This window comes from Ictalurus furcatus, chromosome 7 (assembly GCF_023375685.1).
Source record: "Ictalurus furcatus strain D&B chromosome 7, Billie_1.0, whole genome shotgun sequence".
Taxonomy (NCBI): Eukaryota; Metazoa; Chordata; class Actinopteri; order Siluriformes; family Ictaluridae; genus Ictalurus; species Ictalurus furcatus.
Window position 1 is genome coordinate 22,792,783 of NC_071261.1, and position 20,472 is coordinate 22,813,254.

At 39.5% G+C, this 20,472-nt stretch overlaps 2 protein-coding genes across 2 annotated transcripts; one reads left to right on the plus strand and one right to left on the minus strand.

Annotated features, from left to right (window-relative positions):
• Positions 1 to 103: 103 nt before the first annotated feature.
• zgc:194312 (uncharacterized protein LOC794943 homolog) lies at positions 104 to 3,954 on the minus strand. The gene is made up of 2 exons (XM_053629293.1): positions 2,271 to 3,954; positions 104 to 1,221 (listed from the first exon to the last, which is right to left on the minus strand). The coding sequence occupies exons 1-2, from the start codon at positions 3,191 to 3,193 to the stop codon at positions 1,161 to 1,163; spliced, it is 984 nt and encodes a 327-aa protein (XP_053485268.1). The 5' UTR covers positions 3,194 to 3,954; the 3' UTR covers positions 104 to 1,160.
• Positions 3,955 to 11,194: 7,240 nt separating this feature from the next.
• On the plus strand, positions 11,195 to 19,254 carry LOC128610170 (cornifelin-like). The gene is made up of 4 exons (XM_053629294.1): positions 11,195 to 11,604; positions 14,569 to 14,670; positions 16,353 to 16,498; positions 18,939 to 19,254. The coding sequence occupies exons 2-4, from the start codon at positions 14,571 to 14,573 to the stop codon at positions 19,071 to 19,073; spliced, it is 381 nt and encodes a 126-aa protein (XP_053485269.1). The 5' UTR covers positions 11,195 to 11,604; positions 14,569 to 14,570; the 3' UTR covers positions 19,074 to 19,254.
• Positions 19,255 to 20,472: the final 1,218 nt, after the last annotated feature.

The window sequence follows — 20,472 nt, forward strand, 5'->3', positions numbered from 1 at the left end:
TCCTCTTGTACACAATGGCTGCAGATCAGCATATCTGTGAAATCAGGTGTAGGGCTTAATTATACTCACTGTCTGTTTCTGTTCACCACAGAAATTGCAGAACTTGAGCAACATGTTTATTACAAAATAAGGATTACAAACACATGTATACAATTGATCAGTGCCTGCAATTCATAATGCAATTACAGTAAATTTAAGATTTGTTTGACTAAACAAATGTCATGAGCTCTCTGTAGGATGATTGTACCATGTACCAGAGGCTTGTGGTTAAAAATAAATAAACTTGACAGAATTAAATAAACAAGAAGTACGATGAGACTCAGTGCATTTAATGATCAGTATTTCAGTTAACATTAAAGAGTACCTTCAAAATGCCATGTCTGAGTGTTGGTGATGTGACCCCTTTTTGAATTCTCACAGCTTGGGTATTTTTAACTTTTTGAGATAAATCTCCATAGTGGTCTGCCACTCATCTTTCCCAACTGAAAGCAATGATGAAATTATAGCTACGTCTGTGACCGTCTAAATGACATCTCCAGTTTGACGGACTGTTAAAATTATTTTTAGAATCAAGTTTGCTCAAGAGTAGTCATGGCTCTTTTTCTTCGTAATAGTTAGTCATAGCTGTTCGCATTGTTTGTATACTGCTGTCAAGTTCAAATTGATATTTGATTTCCCATCATGTGGTTATTTTTAGGAACTATTAAGTAAGTTAGTAGGAAGGGTGTGTACTTACGAGTGTGAATGTGAGTCTGGAAGAGCTGACTGGTAGTTTAAGGGGCTATGTAGAAGGGAAACCAGTGAATTCTAAAGCAACTGAGTACTCCAAGGAAATGAATTTAAATACTTATCCTTAAAAGATCCTGTAAAACACGCTTGTGCATTATTGCATGACCTACAATATACATATAATTGTTACGCTACTGAAGGCAGATTAAACACTCCAGAAGCATCCACCGTGTTGAAATCAGGCTTTTGAGGAATTTTTACTTCACATAGCTGTCAGTTCATTTGTAAGTCTATTCTTTGGTCTCCTGACCATTTCACAGTTGAGTTCATGTATAAAAATATATTTTTTAAAAAAGCGTGAATACTGCGTAAATCCAGTCTGTAGCTGTATGTAATCCATACCCAGTCCCCATGTGTACTGTCCCTAATGGTCACACAGTCGTCTGTGATATTTCTCTTGATAAAAGTGTCTCTGTTGTCATTCTCCTTTCCCTGAAACAAAAACAGAAATGTTTGTGTTGGGTTATTTTTTGATGCTGATCATCTGTTCAGGCTACACAGTATACTTACTGCTACTGAATACAAATATATTAAATACAAATATATAGGTCCTTTTAAAACCCTCCCATCACTAGCCCTTACGAAAAAAAAAAGTCATTATCAGATGTGGGTCTGTGGTCTTGTGATGGTGGGGTATAATGGAAAAAAAAACAACAAAAAGTAAAAGCGAATGCGATGCAGATAACATGGCAGATGTCTTTGTAAGTAGGAGACTGAAAGGGTCATGGCAAAATCTATATGAAAACGAAACATTCTTGGCCTACTCCTACTTTTTGAAATAAGAACTGATCTCAACATGAAACGAAAATGTATTATGAAAATATAAATGAATACTTTGACTTCTTGTGTGAAAGTGCCCTTGTTTTCTTTATTATCCACTAAAACTACAGTACATAGGTTGAGTCTAAATCAGGAGCTGGTTTACATAACCATACAGTATCACATTTTCATGTTAAACTCAGTATTTGCATTGCACACATCCTCTGAACTTTTTATTTTTTTTATTTTTTAAAAAGGCTCTGTACGCTCCCATTTTCTCACGTTCTACAGTTTCCTCCTCTGGTCACCTAGTTGAAAATTTTAAGAAAAGAAAGGTTCTTAAAATGTTTAACTTGAGCCAACCAGTACAACTAATCAATTTGTATCCTAAATGATAGATTGCCAACATGTCTTCTATAATACACAGGCTTCTTGACTAGACAAAAATGTCAGTTATAACGGAAACCTCTTTGTCTAGGCCCCAAATGTAAAGTATCTAAGGGTTAATAACGTTTTTAAAGATGTGCTTGGGCGTTTATCAGCTACATCTTGTGCTGTATTTAATAAGGTGTGTCCCCTAATTATTGAGATGATCTTTTCATGTTGAAATGTCAGATCCAGCCTTGCCCTTTTATTGTAATGCAAAAAAAATTGCGCATACTGGCACTTGCAACATACAAATATGTGTTTTATGAGAGGAAGATGGAATATCTGAGCCATACCGTTGGCGGGGTTGATGTCCAGGGTGGGTGACATTGACTGTCCACTCCAGCAGACTCTTCAATCTGCTGGCTAAACAGGGGAAGCGGAGATTAAGTTGCTCCAGCAGCTCCTCTTTGCGCAGTCCGTACACTATAGGAGCGATACACTGCGCCAGGCTGAAGAAAACAAACGTAATCACAGCAAAAAGTTCCTTGTTTTTATGCGAAAGCGTATTATTTTTGGACAGGACTTGCAGCACGAAGTTAATAAAGTTGGGCAGTATGTAGACTGCAAGCTGCACGCCGTGAAAGGCGATGGTCCTGCAGCCAGCGCGGTTCCTCCGGTTCAGCACACCCAGGCGGCGCCCCACGCATAAAATCCGCACGTAACTGTACAGAATGAGTGTGGTACAAATAGAGATGAGTAACATTCTATGCACCCTCCCTGATTTGAGCTGGTCCCGGTTACACTGACCGGTCGCTTCTTTAGGGAAAACACTGAGAGGGATGATGGACGCGAGCGCCCACGTGACCACCCCAAGAATCCAGGGCCAGTGCGGGCAGCGGACGCTGCTGTACTGGAGCGGGTAGCAGATGGCCACGTAGCGATCCAGGGCCATGGCCGTGATGGTGAGGAGGATGTTAGACGCGCTCGTTGCCAGCACAGTGATGAGGGCTGCGCATGCGGACACCGGCAGCTTCGCCTCCACGTACATCTGCAGGTAGAAGATGAAGCACACGGCGAAGTACGTGGTGGCCGAGAGCAGCAGGTGGAAGACGAGCACGAAGCGGGCATGGCTGCGCAGCCGCTGCTCTCGCAGTATAGTCCAGTTAATGACGAGATTAAAGAGGAACAGAATCACAAAGTCCACCGCCGACGCACAGACGCGAACGTGGACGTACATGTGCTCCTCCGTCGTTTTGTTGGACGACGTGTTTTCCATCTGAACCGGCCTGTAAAAGTTACCTAAACGCAACGGTACTCAAGTTATCATGGTGCTGGAACAGTCACTGAGCTCTGAGCTCCGATGGCTTTTTCATCTGGGTCCATTTGCTTCCTTACGCGTGTATTCCCGTCTACACCAGCTTGGTTTATTTGAATCGTTCTCGCTTAATAAGGAAGAGATCCGATATAAACCGCTCTTCTTCTTTTCTCGACTGTGAGAGCGCGTGGGCGCGCGCGCGTGTATGACTGTTTCTCTCTCTGTGTGTGTGTGTGTGTGTTTGTGTGTGTGTGTGTGTGTGTGAGAGAGAGAGAGAGAGAGTCAGTGCGTAATTGTAATTTGCGTTGCTCTCCAAACACCTCTCTTTTGCCCAACTGCGCGTTAGTGCTAGTTGATGTTTGGTAGGAGGCTGATATGTTAATAACAAGTGATTTAGTGACACAGATGTACAACAAAAAAAATCAGTATTAAGATACAGCCTATATCGCGTGCCTTCATTTCAAGATTGTGTGTGTGTGTGTGTGTGTGAGATGACACTGCTCATGGCACCTGACCCATCACATGATTAAAAGGGTTCCTTAAGGCAGGGGTTCCCAAACTTTTCCAGGGCAAGGCCCCTCAAATGGCATTAACATTTGTCTGAGGCCCCCCTTTTGCAAGATGTCTTTAAAACACGTTAGAAATACAGACTTCTGGATATATCCCCCTTTTTGTTAATAATTACATCTTACATCTTTACATTACATTACATTAGGAATTGATTGTGTGTGTGTGTGTGTGTGTGTGTGTGTGTGTGTGTGGATGGGTGGGTGGTTGTCTGAGAGTGAGAAAGAGAAAACATGCTAGTGGGAGGGATGGGTTTAGTGGCTCCGACCAAATTGTTGAGGCCCCCTGGCGGCCCCCACTTTGAAAACCACTGCCTTAAGGGTTCTTAAAATGAACACAAAATGCAGCGGCATACGACTAAAAAAAAGATTGAAATCTATAATCACAGGGTTCTTCGGATTGTCCTTCTGGGGGAACCATTAAAGGTTATATGTTGATCCATGTGCCAAAGTGTTTCCCTTTCCGAGAGGGATTCAAGTCCAGACTCTAGAAATGTATGAGAGCCCATCCAAAGACCATTTGAAGGTACAGCACTGTGTAAAAGTCTTAAGCACCCTATTTTTTAAATACAAATTTACATCTTAGATGTTTATTTTATACTTTTATACTATACTTTTTTTTTTTTTTTACTTCTGCATTATTGAGTCAGTAAAGCATTTTAAAGTATTCCAAACATTACTTTCATTCTTCATCTTTCTTTTTTTTTTTACATTTTAAAAAGAAAAATTTTATAAAAAATGTTTGTTTTTTGGTCAGAAAAGAAAGTGACTTTACATAATACACCACTTGTCAGACAAAAAAAAAAAAACCCAAACATATTGAGGCTGTCAGGTTTTACCTATTAAAAAAAAAAGAAGCAAGTGTGACCGAAAAACTGCTGCAGATTCTCCAAGATGCCTATAAAAATTTACCAGCCGATTTCCTTATAAATAAAACTGCACAAAGTGTACCTGAGACTACTGAAGCAAAGTACATGCTTTAAATTTCATTAATTTATTACTGTTTACTGCTATTTACAATACAGTATCTCACAAAAGTGGGTACACCCCTCACATTTTTGTAAATATTTCATTATATCTTTTCATGTGACAACACTGAAGAAATGACACTTTGCTACAATGTAAAGTAGTGAGTGTACAGCTTGTGTAACAGTGAAAATTTGCTGTACCCTCAAAATAACTCAACACACAGCCATTAATATCTAAACTGCTGGCAACAAAAAAGTGAGTACACCCCTAAGTGAAAATGTCCAAATTGGGCCCAATTAGCCATTTTCCCTCCCTGGTGTCATGTGACTTGTTAGTGTTACAAGGTCTCAGGTGTGAATGGGGAGCAGGTGTGTTAAATTTGGTGTCATCGCTCTCACACTCCCTCATACTGGTCACTGGAAGTTCAACATGGCACCTCATGGCAAAGAACTCTCTGAGGATCTGAAAAAAAGAATTGTTGCTCTACATAAAGATGGCCTAGGCTATAAGAAGATTGCAAAGACCCTGACACTGAGCTGCAGCACGGTGGCAAAGACCATACAGCAGTTTAACAGGACAGGTTCCACTCAGAACAGGCCTCGCCATGGTCGACCAAAGAAGTTGAGTGCACGTTCTCACCGTCATATCCAGAGGTTGTCTTTGGGAAATAGACGTATGAGTGTTGCCAGCATTGCTGCAGAGGTTGAAGGGGTGGGGGGTCAGCCTGTCAGTGCTCAGACCATATGCCGCACACTGCATCAAATTGGTCTGCATGGCTATCGTCCCAGAAGGAAGCATCTTCTAAAGATGATGCAAAAGAAAGCCCCCAAACAGTTTGCTGAAGACAAGCAGACTAAGGACATGGATTACTGGAACCATGACCTGTGGTCTGATGAGACCAAGATAAACTTATTTGGTTCAGATGGTGTCAAGCGTGTGTGGCAGCAACCAGGTGAGGAGTATAAAGACAAGTGTGTCTTGCCTACAGTCAAGCATGGTGGTGGGAGTGTCATGGTCTGGGGCTGCATGAGTGCTGCCGGCACTGGGGAGCTACAGTTCATTGAGGGAACCATGAATGCCAACATGTACTGTGACATACTGAAGCAGAGCATGATCCCCTCCCTTCAGAGACTGGGCTGCAGGGCAATATTCCAGCATGATAATGACTTTTGCCTTGCTAAAGAAGCTGACGGTGAAGGTGATGGACTGGCCAAGCATGTCTCCAGACCAAACCCTATTGAGCATCTGTGGGGCATCCTCAAACGGAAGGTGGAGGAGCACAAGGTCTCTAACATCCACCAGCTCCATGATGTCATCATGGAGGAGTGGAAGAGGACTCCAGTGGCAACCTGTGAAGCTCTGGTGAACTCCATGCCCAAGAGGGTTAAGGCAGTGCTGGAAAATAATGGTGGCCACACAAAATATTGACACTTTGGGCCCAATTTGGACATTTTCACTTAGGGGTGTACTCACTTTTGTTGCCAGTGGTTTAGACATTAATGGCTGTGTGTTGAGTTATTTTTAGGGGACAGCAAATTTTCACTGTTACACAAGCTGTACACTCACTACTTTACATTGTAGCAAAGTGTCATTTCTTCAGTGTTGTTACATGAAAAGATATAATCAAATATTTACAAAAATGTGAGGGGTGTACTCACTTTTGTGCGATACTGTATATGTTTGATGTAGAAACATTTAATTTCATTATTTTTTAAGGCATCGTTGCTTTACAGCATATCTTTGCACATGCACCGTGCTGTGAAAAAGTATTTGCCCCATCCTGATTTCTTTTGTTTTTGTGTATATCTCATACTAAATTGTTTCAGAAATTAAAACAAAATCTAAGATAAAACAAAGGCATTCTGAGTAAACACAAAATACAGTTATTTATTGAAGCAAAAAAAAGTTATCCAATAACAACTGGGCCTGTGTGAAAATGTATTTGCCCCGGTAGTTACTAATTCCCCAAATCTATGAAACTGCATTCATAATGGGGTTCGGCTGGACTAGACACAACCAGGCCTGATTAATGCAAACCCTGTTCAATCAAATCAACACTTAAATAGAACTTTTTCAACAGCATGAAGTTAAAAGTTCCAATATTCCTCCAAGAGCACAGCAGTGACTCATCCAGGAAGTCACAAAAGAGCCAAGGACAACATCAAAGGACCTACAGGCCTCTCTTGCACCAATAAAGGTCACTGTTCATGACTCCACTATCAGAAAGACACTGGGCAAAAATGGCATCCATGGAAGGGTGGTAAGGCAAAAACCACTGCTAACCCAGAAGAACATTAAGGCTCATCTGAATTTTGCCAAAACACACCTTGATGATCCTCAAACCTTTTGGGAGAATGTTCTGTGGGTTTATGAGTCGACAGTGGAACTGTTTGGAAGACAGGGGTCCCGTTACATCTGGCATAAACCAAACACCGAATTCCACAAAAAGAACATCATACCTATGGTCAAGCATGGTGGTGGAAGTGTGATGGTGTGGGGATGCTTTGCAGCTTCAGGGTCTGGGCAACTTGCAATAACTGAGGGAAACATGATTTCTGCGCTCTACCAGAAAATCCAAAAGGAGAATGTCTTCAGTCTGTAAGCTGAAACTCAAGTGCAACTGGATTACGCAGCAATGATCAAAAAGCCTAGGAGTAAATCCACCTCTGAATGGCTCAAAAAAAGCAAAATCAAAGTTTTGGAATGGCGTCAGAGTCCTGACTTGAACCAATTGAGATGTTATGGCAGGACCTTAAACGGGCAGTTCATGCTCAAAAACCCTCCACTACGGCTGAACTAACACAGTTCTGCAAAGAAGAGTGGGCCAAATTTCCACCACAGCTCTGTGAAAGACTGATCTCCAGTTATCAGAAGCGTTTGGTTGCGGTTATTGCTGCTAAAGGTGGCACAACCAGATTTTAAGTTTAAGGGGGCAATTAGTTTTTCACATTGGTGATAGGTGTTTGATAACTTGTTTTTGCTTCAATAACAAATAAAAAATAAAAATTGTACTGTGTGTTTTCTCAGTTTGCCTTTGTTTTACGTTGTATTTCGTTTGAAGATCTAAAACTGTTTAGTACAAGATACACACAAAAACTGAGGAAATCAGGATGGCGCAAAACCACAATTCCCACCACTGTACTTTTGGCCATACGGTCGGTCGGTCGGTCGGTTTGTCTGTCTGTCTGTCTGTCTGTCTAAGTTAAGCTCTTTTTTGTGTGTTACAGAAAAAGAAGAAAGGGTCTGATTCTCGTGCTGCTGATCGGTGTAGAAGGAAGCTCGAACCATGGGAAATTTGGCTTCTCATCCACAAACCTTCTTTTATCTTAGAACTTCATAGCCCCAGCAGCAAGGCAAAATCTTGTCGCATACATACATTAATATAAATACACAAGCGTTAGAGTTTGCATGAAGTTGTTTCAGCCCTGCAAATCTTTTTTAAACAGTGCCTTACAGCACTGTATATGAAAAGGAACAGATTTTCACCAGTGGTAATGTTGCTACATGTGAAAAGTAACGAATTTGCGAGAAACTTTCTCTTTATTACAAGTTTAATATTTTTCAAGCACTAGAAACAGTTTGATAGTCACATGACTGGATAACGGATAAGCCAGGTTAGGGAACTTGGTGGTGAATATCCAGTTGGTTTTGTTGTACATTTTGATGTATCAGATGTTTCTTTAGGTAGAAGGCATTCTGGAAAAAATGTTTAAATATGTAGTTTAGCCAAATTCAACAAACAAAAACAAACAAATGCTATTAAATAGTGAAAACACTGAGATGTATTGAATTGGATGGGGAGGAAGTCACTTCCCTCCAAATTCACAGAAGAAAAATGCTTAAATGATATATATAAAATATTATTTAATCATTATCATCAAAGCATTTTTGAGGGTCAAGCGCACAGTCTGGGTAAGCTGCAAAATATATATTTTTTAAAAGCCCTCAGTGCTTTGCCCCTTAATAATAATAATAATAATAATAATAATAATAATAATAATAGTAGAGCTTGAGGGGGAGGATGTAAAGAATTAGTAATTATAACCATTTTTTTTGTTTTTTAAAATGTACGAATTAGGTTAGGTCATTTTGCATTTCAATATAGTATATCATTATGTTAGCTTTACCAAGTTCTTCTTAATAATGTTTTCCAGATAACTTCATCTTCTTGTTCTCTCTCTCTCTCTCTCTCTCTCTCTCTCTCTCTCTCACAATACTGTACAGCAGAGTATGTGCTGGTATAGATGATATAACACCGCCATCTTGTGGCTATGTGCATATTATAGTCTTTTCAGCTGCACGCATTTTTGCACATTTTTGCATTATGCTTAAATCTACTAAAGTCTTCTAAATCTCCCAAAAGTTTTCTCTCCGAGCTTCTCATTTATCCCACTCTTTATCATTAAGTGGCCACCTAAGCGATCAACACTACTATTACTACTACTACTACATGTATGGTATTTCCCCCTTATCCAGAGAAACTTACACTTATCTCATTCATACATCTGAGCAATTGAGGGTTAAGGGCCTTGCTCAAGAGTCCAACAATGGCAGCTTGGCGGTGCTGGGGTTTGAACTCACAACCTTCTGAGCAGTAGACCACCACCTTAACCACTGAATTACCACTGCCCATCTATCTACTACCACTACTACTACTACAACATCTACTACTACTAGACTACTATTACTAGTACTACTACTACAACATCTACTACTACTAGCCTACTAATGAGCAGTAGACCAACACCTTAACCACTGAATTACCACTGCCCATCTATCTACTATTACAACATATTCTACTACTACTACTACTACTACTAGCCTACTACTACTACTACTAACCTACTACTACTACTACTACTTCTACTAACCTACTACTACTAGTACTTCTACTAGCCTACTACTACTACTACTACTACTACTATGACTACGACTTCTACTAGGCTACTACTACTACTACTACTACTAGCCTACTACTACTACTACTACTACTAACCCACTACTACTACTACTACTACTACTACTAGCCTACTACTACTACTTCTACTAGCCTACTACTACTACTAACCTACTACTGCTACTACTACTACTTCTACTAGCCTACTACTACTACTACCAGCCTACTACTGCTACTACGGATACTACTACTACTTCTACTAGACTACTACTACTACTACTAACCTACTACTGCTACTACTACTAACCTACTACTGCTACTACTACTACTAACCTACTACTGCTACTACTACTACTACTACTACTTCTACTACTACTACTACTTCTACTAGACTACTACTACTAGTACTACTACTGCTACTACTACTAACCTACTACTGCTACTACTACTACTTCTACTAGCCTACTACTACTACTACCACTACTACTAACCTACTACTGCTACTGCTACTTCTACTTCTTCTACTAACCTACTACTACTACTACTAACCTACTACTGCTACTACTACTTCTACTAGCCTACTACTGCTACTACTACTACTACTAACCTACTACTACTACTACTACTGCTACTACTTCTACTAGCCTACTACTGCTACTACTACTTCTACTAGCCTACTACTAACCTACTACTGCTACTACTACTTCTACTAACCTACTACTGCTACTACTACTACTGCTATTACTACTTCCACTAGCCTACTACTACTACTACTACTACTACTACTACTAACCTACTACTACTACTACTACTACTACTACTACTACTTCTTCTACTAGCCTACTACTACTACTGCTAGCCTACTACTGCTGCTACTACTACTAACCTACTACTGCTACTACTACTTCTACTAACCTACTACTGCTACTACTACTGCTACTACTACTTCTACTAGCCTACTACTAACCTACTACTGCTACTACTACTACTTCTACTAACCTACTACTACTACTACTACTGCTACTACTACTTCTACTAGCCTACTACTAACCTACTACTGCTACTACTACTACTTCTACTAACCTACTACTACCACCACTACTACTACTACTACTAATAATAATAATAATACACATAACAGCAAACAAAATCTTACTATGTTGTAATCGACTGTTTTCTGTGTTATGAAACTTATTTCTAATGTGCTTTATTTATATTGTAGCTAAATTGGGGTTGGTTGTGACACCATACTGTAAACAAAATACTTTTAGTCTTATGTGCTTGAACATTTCTCCATCGGTCCGCATGCTGACTTTTTATTTTGTCTCTTTTTTGACTCGACGTGTCAAACCAAAACCGGCAGGGCGCATCGTCTCCTTTCCTGTTTCAACTGAAACGAAACCTATAAACTGAACGCCCACCTGAAAAACACATTTAATATCCGACAGAATAATAATCCGACAATTAACTTTTCGGTTAACGGATAGGTCCTAGAATGAATGCCTTCACACTTTCTGTGGCAGGTCTATAAGGAAAAAAACAACACCATTCCTATTATATAACTACATGTGTAATAAATACTGTTGGATAGGGGACAGGTGAAGGAATGTTGTAAAGTTATAGTTTTTCATGTGATTTGTGGTGTGCTCATGTCTGACTCTCATCACCTCCTAGCACATATAAGATTATATTGTGACAATTCACACCAGTCTGCTCACACTACATGTACCGATTTCCTAGATGCAGGATGCAAATGATCCCGTATCAGATTGTTCTGACGTTTTATGCGTGGGAGGATCATACCTCTGCTGCTTATGTGACGAAGCACTCGATATATATTTTTTTTTTACAGAAAAGGTTTTTCTCCAGAAAGGAAGAAGTCAAGTTTCGTTTTGAGTTAGTACAGCTACAGAAGTGAAAGCCCACAAACCAACGGAAAGGTAAGGGTCTTTAAACTTTTACAATTTCTATTATCTATTCATTTGCCTGAACATGTGGATCTTTACTTTGATTATCCTCAGACTTTTAATTATTATTTTTTTGTAGTAGTAGTATGAGATTTAATAGATTTTGAGTAAGAAAAAAGAATGATATAAAGTATAAAGTATTTCACCACATCGCAACGCTCTCTTAAGTTTATTTTGACTCCATGACTTCATTGCTTTATTAATTTATTACCTGGAGCTTTTTAGTAGTGGGGAAAAAAATAATTATGAATTCAGAATCAATTTGTTAACGTCTTTACTGTTTCCCCCCTCCTTTATCTGAAACACTATTTTTTTTCAGGCAGGATAACTAGATTTCTTCAGATTTTGACGAACAAACAAAAACTTGGTTAGATGGTCATGCTATATTAAATTCCAGTTAAGCAGGAAAAATAGGTTTGTTTAGAGTCTGGGTGTTATCCATGAAACGGGATTATATCAAACAATGGACATAAAGGGCTACACACCCCTTTAAAATGTATGAAGAAAAAATTAAATGTCAGACTTTTTCCACCCTCAGTGTGAAATGACAACTTATAAAAATGAAGGGGAAAACAATCAGAAACTTTTTTTGGGGGGGGGGGGGGGGTGGGGGGGTGGGGTACCTTACAAAATCAGTACTTTTTCGAGCCAGGTTTAACTGGGGTATGTCTCTTGGGGTATGTCGCTTAGCACATAGCCACTGGGATTTTTGCCCATTCTTCAGGATGAAACTGCCCCAGCTACTTCAAGGTAGATTTGTTGTGTTGGTGTACAGCAATCTTCAAATCATGCCACAGATTCTCAACTGGATTGATGTCTGGGCTTTGACTAGGCCATTCAAAGTTATTAAAATGTTTCCCTTTATACCACTCCAGTGTAGGTTTAGCTGTATGTTTAGGGCCATTGTCCTTTTTGAAGGTACACCTCCATCCCAGTCTCAAAAATCTGGAAGTCTGAAACAGTTTTTCCTCAAGAATTACCTTGTATTTAGTGCCATCCATCTTTTCTTCAATCCTGACTAGTTTTCCAGTCCCTGGCAATGAAAACTATCTGCACAGCAGGATGCTGCCGCCATCATGCTTCACTGTGGGAATGCTGTTTTAGGGATGATGGGAAGTGTTGGGTTTGCACCCCACATAGTGTTTCCCATGATTTCCAAGAGAACCTTCTTCCATGAGTCTGCCACATGGTGTTTTCTTAATTTTTCTTTAAGCAATGACTTTTTTTCTGGCCACTCTTCCATAAAGCCCTGCACTGTATGGGAATGTATGGCTTAAAGTGGTCCTAAGGACAGATACTCCCATCTCTGCTATGGATCTTTGCAGGTCCTTCAGTGTTATAATTGGTTGATTTTTATATATATATATATATATATATATATATATATGTGTGTGTGTGTGTGTGTGTGTGTGTGTGTGTAATATATATATATATATATATATATATATATATATATATATTGCCTTGTGACTCTTCATACTGTATAAATTCTTTGACTCTTGATACTGTACCTTGTGCTGGCACTGAGGATCGGAAATCAAATCTAATTGATGCCTTCAAAGCAGAGGAAGTCTATTAAAAGACATCAAAGCTGAAAAGAGACTTGCCTCTACAACAGCACGATGATTCACCTCACAATAGTCTACCATGAACTACTTCAAAAAAATCAAGCTGAAGCTTTTTAATGGTCCTCACAGTCCCCTGACTTGAACAATAATAAGTTATTAATAAGTACCGACTTAGTAGGGCATCCACATTTTTGCACATACCACAATGTTTACACTATGTTTATAAAGTACATCGTAAAACAATTCAGGTGGTTAAACTTAGAAACTAAAGTTCATCTACTGCCTTAAAAAAGCAGAGTAAACTCAACGTGAAGATAACCTTTGTTTCAGCTCAAAAAACAAGGTTTACAAGTTTAATTTTTGAAAACTTATAAACTTGAGTTCAATATCTAAAACTTGTTATGACAAGTGGAATTAAAAAGAGGAAATAAGCTTGATGGAGCTATCACGTTTTACAGTGTGTGCATTAACATCTGCAGTAAAATGTTACATATTAAAATAGATTGTGTTTACTTCATTTGACTTCAAAATCAACAAAATATGTAATTAAGTGAGGGATGCCCACACAATTGTACCAATGACTTTTTGGCTTGGTAAAAGCATTTATGATATGGTGTGTTAGAAGAGGAAAACACAAATTTCTGTGGCCCTTCAGGACCTAAGGTTGACAAATCTAGCCTAGATTTTTAGACTAACGAAAATTGAGCTAAATCTACACAACAAATTAAAAAGAAGAAGGAATGTGACCCAAAAATACAATTCTGTGCTGGATGGATGTAGGAGTTCACGAAAGTAAAAGAGCTGTGTCTCAACTCTAGGCAGATAGACAGCTCCAGGAAGCAATGTTCTACAAAATTTCCTCCACATTATGCAAAATGGGAATGTTTGAGGTGCTTCATCGGCATGCTCTCAGCTTTAAACGCTTTGTATTTTCAATTACAATTTAAAATGAACTACTATCTTGGTTGCAATCTAGACTTCAGTATACACTAAAAGACAAAGTCCAAAGTACATGGTGCTGTATTAAATCGCTTGTAAAAAAGTTATTATGTTTGCAGCAGTTGACAATCCACTATCTCTATTTTATAATGGAAATTTGCGACTTTATATGTAGTCGGTGACCTCATTGCTTTGCCATTACCTTGTAGACTCCATTTAACAGTTTTAATTATATCTTAGATAAATAGTCTAGAGTTTTATTGTATGTGTTAATAATTTTTCACTTATACATAACTGGTATAGTCCCCATCTGCCTTGAGAATAATAACACCTCCTAAGTTCCAGCCAAGTTATTACTCAGATAAACATTTTTACTGAGATATTAGTCATAACTGAAAGATTGTAATCTTTTACTGTTTTCTATTTTCAGTCATGGCAGTCCAGCAGCAGATTACCACAGTTGTGCACACAGCACAGGGTTCAGGCACCTGGACCACAGGCATCTGTGACTGTTGCTCTGACATGAGCACTTGTAAGTAATTTTTCGATCAAGCCATGGCTATATGCAAGACTTTTACACATTACTGTGAGCATATCTACCTCTCAGTGTTTAATCTCCTACGCACGTCATAAACTCAAATGGATATAAACAGAGGATTTGTTTGTTTGTTTGTTTGTTGTTGTTGTTTTACCAGAAGTCAGCCTTTTGTGGTGCCTGCTGTGACTATTTCTGCCTTCTTTTGTTTCAGACATAAATAAGATTACCCTAATTCTTAATACCCTACGATTTCTCTAATTGTATGGTCTAACTGACAATAAACTTTATCTTCTTTTGCAAGAGACCCAAAACAAAAATGAAACAAAAAAGTTAGAGTGGCACAGTGGCTAGCACGTTTGCCTCAAACCTCTATGGTTGTGGGGTTCGATTCCCGCCCTGTACGTGTGATACTGATTAATGAGTCTTTTTTGATCACGAATACATATCCACAGTGAAATTCTTTTCTTCGCATACCCCAGCATGTTAGGAAGCTGGGGTCAGAGTGCAGGGTCAGCCATGATACAGCACCCCTGGAGCAGAGAGAGTTAAGGGCCTTGCTCAAGGGCCCAACATTGGCAGCTGGGCAGTGCTGGGGCTTGAACCCCCGCCCTTTGATCAGTAACCCAGAGCCTTAACTGCTAAGCCACCACTGCCCAGCCACCACTGCCCCATCTCTGTGTGGAGTTTGCATGTTCTCTCTGTGCTTTGGGGGTTTCTTCAGGGTACTCCAGTTTCCTCCCCCAGTCCAAAGACATGTATTGTAGGCTGATTAGCATTTCCAAATTGTCTGCAGTATGTGAATGGGTGTGTGATTGTGCCCTGCGATGGGTTGGCACCCTGTCCAGGGTGTACCCCGCCAGGTGCCCCGAGTCCCCTGGGATAGATTCCGGGCTCCCCGTGACCCTGTGTAGGATAAGCGGTACAGAAAATGGATGGTTGGATGGACAGAGAGAAGAACCTTTATAGCTAGATCTCTCATGGCTTGATCTCCATTCATCTAAAAAGTAAAAGCTTTACTGAAGCTCTGAACACAGATAGAATAGACAGTTCACCTTCTGAGCCACCTGTTGATGTTCTAGTTGGAGACCCCGCTGTGATGTTATGTGCATGATGCAGATACCATCTCAAAGTAGTATCCACTACTAGATATGGTCAGGTCACATAGACAGTGATCATATTGGTACAAGAATCATTCTCCCTGGATTTAGGATGGACATCAGGTTGTACCGAAAGGAACATAAATGTTTCATAGACACACAATTTTCAATGTCTGCATCTAAACTTCCTTGCTGAAACCGCATCCTGTATGAGAGTGGGTACATTCTTCTATCAACCAACAGCTATGTTCCAGGGAAGTAAAGCCTAACACCTGTTTCCTCCAAGACATGTGAAATCAGCCAACTACATCTTTTTTAAAAGTTTTGTTCCCTTTAGGCCTCAACCACCAATGAGAACTTGTAGCTATAGTTTCCACAAATCTCCTTCAGCTACAGCTAACAGTTTAAAGTTTAAAGAACCAGTGATGCATCACATACACTACTTTGTGCACAACCTCTCTTCTAGGTGCACCTTCCATGTCCTTCACCTAAATGGTTCTGGCATGAGAATACTACTTTTTATAATGTTACTTTTATCGCCTGATGTCTCCACTGACACTTTGTGTATGTGTGTTGCAGGTTGTTGTGCTCTCTGGTGTTTCCCATGTATGCAGTGTCAGACTGCTTCTCAGTTTGGCTGGTGTTTCTGCATGCCCCTTCTGGACTGCTGTCTGACCGTCTCCTGCTGCCTTCGCAGCAAAATAAGAGAGCGCTACAACATTCATGTAAGACACAAACACAAACCTGGCATAGCAGTAATAGTGTGTCATTTTAGAAACATTGTTCATGTCAGTGTGCCTGTGGTTATGTGTCATTGTTCCTGATGATTGATATTTGCATTACACGATGCACTTGCTTGTGACCACAATTAATTTCACTTTACAGAGGAGAGAATGTTTTGAGTGAACAACCCAAGGGTGTCAGTAATTAGAAATAGGGGCACTGATTAATATTAAAAATAGACTTTCATGTTAGTAATATGACAAGGTTACACAGGGACGCAGGAAGGGGTTTTATATTGAGGCTGCAGGAATGTAAAGCAGTGTACAATGTATCTATGTATTATTAATGATATTTCAGCAGTTGCAGTTATAGGAATCCTGAAAGTTGGTGGTGCTGCCAAATAACTTTGGGCTGCTGCCAGCATACTGCAGTGCTATAACTAACTGCTGATGTGCCAGCTGAGCCCATTTAGAAGCGTATAATAACGTTTCAAACATTTTTATGAACATAAAAATTTACTGAACTAAAGATGCTCTCTTACCTTTCAGATACGATGTTATCAAATTCCGACCCAAGTGCAAAACCTGAAGTGCAAAACCATGTTATAACCATTCTAACACAGCTTCTTTGTGTACATAAATACTCATGCAATTTACCTTTCTACTTTATTCAGATGCAGAAACTGTCATATGTTAAAACGTCAGATGTGAAAACTGTCATAGGATGCCCAGCGAAGTTGAAAGTAATGCATCTATGTTAGCCATGTAGATAAACTTTTGCCCCCAGTTATATGCAGAGAACAAAGGATTACTACGTTTGTAAACATTTGTAAATCCATCTCCGTACTTGATCACTTGTGAAGATCATAAGAACGACAAACATTATGCGTTACTCTGCACGGCTATAGGTAAAAATTCCTATAGCTGAATATCAAAACTTTAGTTAGCACATTAGCAGAAACTTTAGCTAGTACATTAACAGAAGCTTTAGCTAGCACATTAGCAGAGGTCTACAACTGAGCCATTTGCCAACACAAAATGCTGCATTTGAACAGTCAATAGCAGAACAAAATATTAAATAATTTTAAAAGATAAAATAATCAAACACACTTACCACTTACAAGTTCTGATTCAGAAGCACAAGATTGTCCGAGCAAAGTGGGAATCGCCCAACTTTTTAGGACTAGCCTTTGTGTGTAGCCTGCCTTGTACTCACCCATGTTCAGGAAGTGGTCCGCCGTAAAATACGACGTGCACAAGCAAACATTCGGGTTGTACTGCTCAGAAACAGCGTTATAAATAAACAGTAACCGCTGATTCCTAATTTCGTCAAACAAAGAGGTTTTGCTTTTGCACCGAAACACACAGTGACATGGCGACTAAATTAACTGAAGCCTCGCCTTCTTTCTTCGTGGCTGCCTTTGGGCGGGATTATGCTGATAGTGCACTCCGTGACGTAGAGAAATAACGGGACATAAATCTGGGCTTCGAATGAGGTGTTTCGGGCAGGTCTGTAGCAGTGTTCTCTGTTGGATAGAATAAATCCCTTTGGGGGAAAATGAGTTTTGGGATTTTGCAAAGCTTATACATGCACAAACAGATACACTACACTTCCAAACAGAAGGAAAACACTAAAAGTCATGTTATGACCCCTTTTAAATTGAACAATTAACAGCTAGCTAACTTGGCTTATTATTCTCAAATGTTATACATTATATGGCCAAAGGTTTGTGGACACCTAACCGTCACACCCATATGTGCTTTTTGAACATCCCATTTAACTGATATTATTATTATTATTTTTTTATGATCTGGTGTTGGCTGTTATTAAATTTACAGGATAAAAAGGAACTATCATTGGGAATATGGGGTTTTATTCTGTCTCCTGGTTGGAGGTGGTCTGACCCTGACAGATTTTTGTTTTATTTGGGTAGTATTCAGGTCCAGATCCAAAGTTTTGTGAATATATTAGACTTGAACAATCTAGGTTTATGTCCTTCTGATTTTAAATGTAGATTTAAAGCTCTAGGTAAAGGTGGCTGCATAATCTTTGCTTAAAACATTAACAGAAGGTTTATTTATATGATTGATAACCTAATAATTTATCAACTGCCAGCTTCGGTGGGGGGGTATCTGTGTGGTCAGTAAAATGTATATAGGTGCCAGGGCCACTGCAGGTCCCTCCAGAGACCACTGCACCATTAACCAAGCAGACACAGACAAGAATTTTTAAGTGTTTGAAACCCAGACCCACCTTTCTTCCCTCTGGATTATATGAAAATTAAGGAAATATTTGAGATGAGAATGATTGCTTGAATGGTGGAAAAGTACTAAATGTAAATACTTAATTAAATCTCTCTCTCTCTCTCTCTCTCTCTCTCTCTCTCTCTCTCTCTCGCCCTCTCTCTCTCTCTCTCTCTCACCCTCTCTCTCTCTCTATCAGGGCTCATGCTGTGATGACTGCTGTACAGTGTGTTTCTGCTACACCTGTGCCTGGTGCCAAATGTCACGTGAAATTAAGATTCGTGCTCGAGCTGGCACTGGTACCACCATAGTCACTCAGCAGGTTATGGGCTAGCTGATCCTTTGCTGTTGGACACCCTGGACTGGGGATCCAACCCATCGCAGGGCACAATCATACACACATTATGGACATTTCGAATATAATAATTTCAGTGCATATTATTCACCTTTATTTTTGATTGAAGTTCTGATCACACAGTAACAAAAGGAATTATACATATATATTTTAATTATAATTATAAATATATTATTTCTGTTATATTAATCAGAATGAATGACTTTTAAATATTACTTTAGCTTTGCATGTTCCTCTTGCAACATCTTTATAATATAACGAGAAATAAAGCATATAGCTTGTGCTAAACGCTCTTTTTTAAATTGGTTTACTATCTATAAGTACACTCCATGAAAATTGTTGGCTTTTTTGACATATTTGGATAAGCAAAGATTTGAATATCTTTTGAAACAGTGTCTATTAATAAAGTTGATATACCACAAGGAAAATTAGCTTTTTCAATCATTTATTCAACAGAAATATCAACAGATGCGATATTCTTCTGTGGAAAAAGTAAGCACACCCTTGGTCTCAGAAGCTAGTATTGCCCCCTTTAGCAGAAATCATTTCTTGAAGGCGTTTTGCATAATTGTCCACCTGGCTTGCTGGATTTTTTGACCACTGTTCCATGCAATATTCTTTCAGGTGCAAGATGTTTGAGGGTTTCCTTGCATGTACTGCCCGTTACAAATCCCCCCACAACATTTCAATGGGATTCAAATCCAGGCTTTGACTAGGCTATTCCATAACCCTCCATTTCTTCTTTTTGAGACATTCCTTGATGGATTTGCTAGTGTGCTTAGGATCATTATCCTGGTGAAAGGTCCACTTTCGGTTCAACTTCAACTTTCGGACAGATGGCCTCACTTTATCTTCATGCACCCTTTGATATGATGCAGAATTCATAGTTGAATCAATGAATGCAAGCTCTCCAGTCCCTGAGGCAGCAAAGCAACCCCAAACCATAACATTTCCACCACCGTGCTTCACAGTTTGTATGAGGTGCTTCTCCTGAAAAGCTGTCTTTGGTCTGCACCAAAGATGTCTGCTGTTACTGTGGCCAAACATCTCTATCTTTGATTCGTCTGTCCAGAGCACATTATTCCAAAAGGCCTGGACTTTGCCTATATGCTTATTGGCAAACTGTAGTCTTGCAAAGGCTTTTTCCTGGCTTGCCTGCCATGCAGATCAAATTTGTGCAATCTCTTTCAGATTGTAGAAGTATGTAGTTTGACACCAACAGTTGCAAAACTTACTAGCAGATCCTGTGATTAAATTTTGGGGTTCTTGGAAACTTCATTTAGCATCAGATCGTCTGCTCTTGGGCTGAATTTGGTGGGACGGCCAGTCCTGGAGAAATTGGCGCTATTTATAGATTATTTTCCTTACAGTGGAATGA

Excerpts from the sequence above, each read along its gene's own strand:
- zgc:194312 (XM_053629293.1), bottom strand. The coding sequence starts at position 3,193 with ATGGAAAACACGTCGTCCAACAAAACGACGGAGGAGCACATGTACGTC. Across the intron at positions 1,222-2,270 it reads GGACATCAACCCCGCCAACG|GGAAAGGAGAATGACAACAG; the intron begins GTATGGCTCAGA and ends TTTTTGTTTCAG.
- LOC128610170 (XM_053629294.1), top strand. The coding sequence starts at position 14,571 with ATGGCAGTCCAGCAGCAGATTACCACAGTTGTGCACACAGCACAGGGT. Across the intron at positions 14,671-16,352 it reads TTGCTCTGACATGAGCACTT|GTTGTTGTGCTCTCTGGTGT; the intron begins GTAAGTAATTTT and ends TGTGTGTTGCAG. Across the intron at positions 16,499-18,938 it reads GAGAGCGCTACAACATTCAT|GGCTCATGCTGTGATGACTG; the intron begins GTAAGACACAAA and ends TCTCTCTATCAG.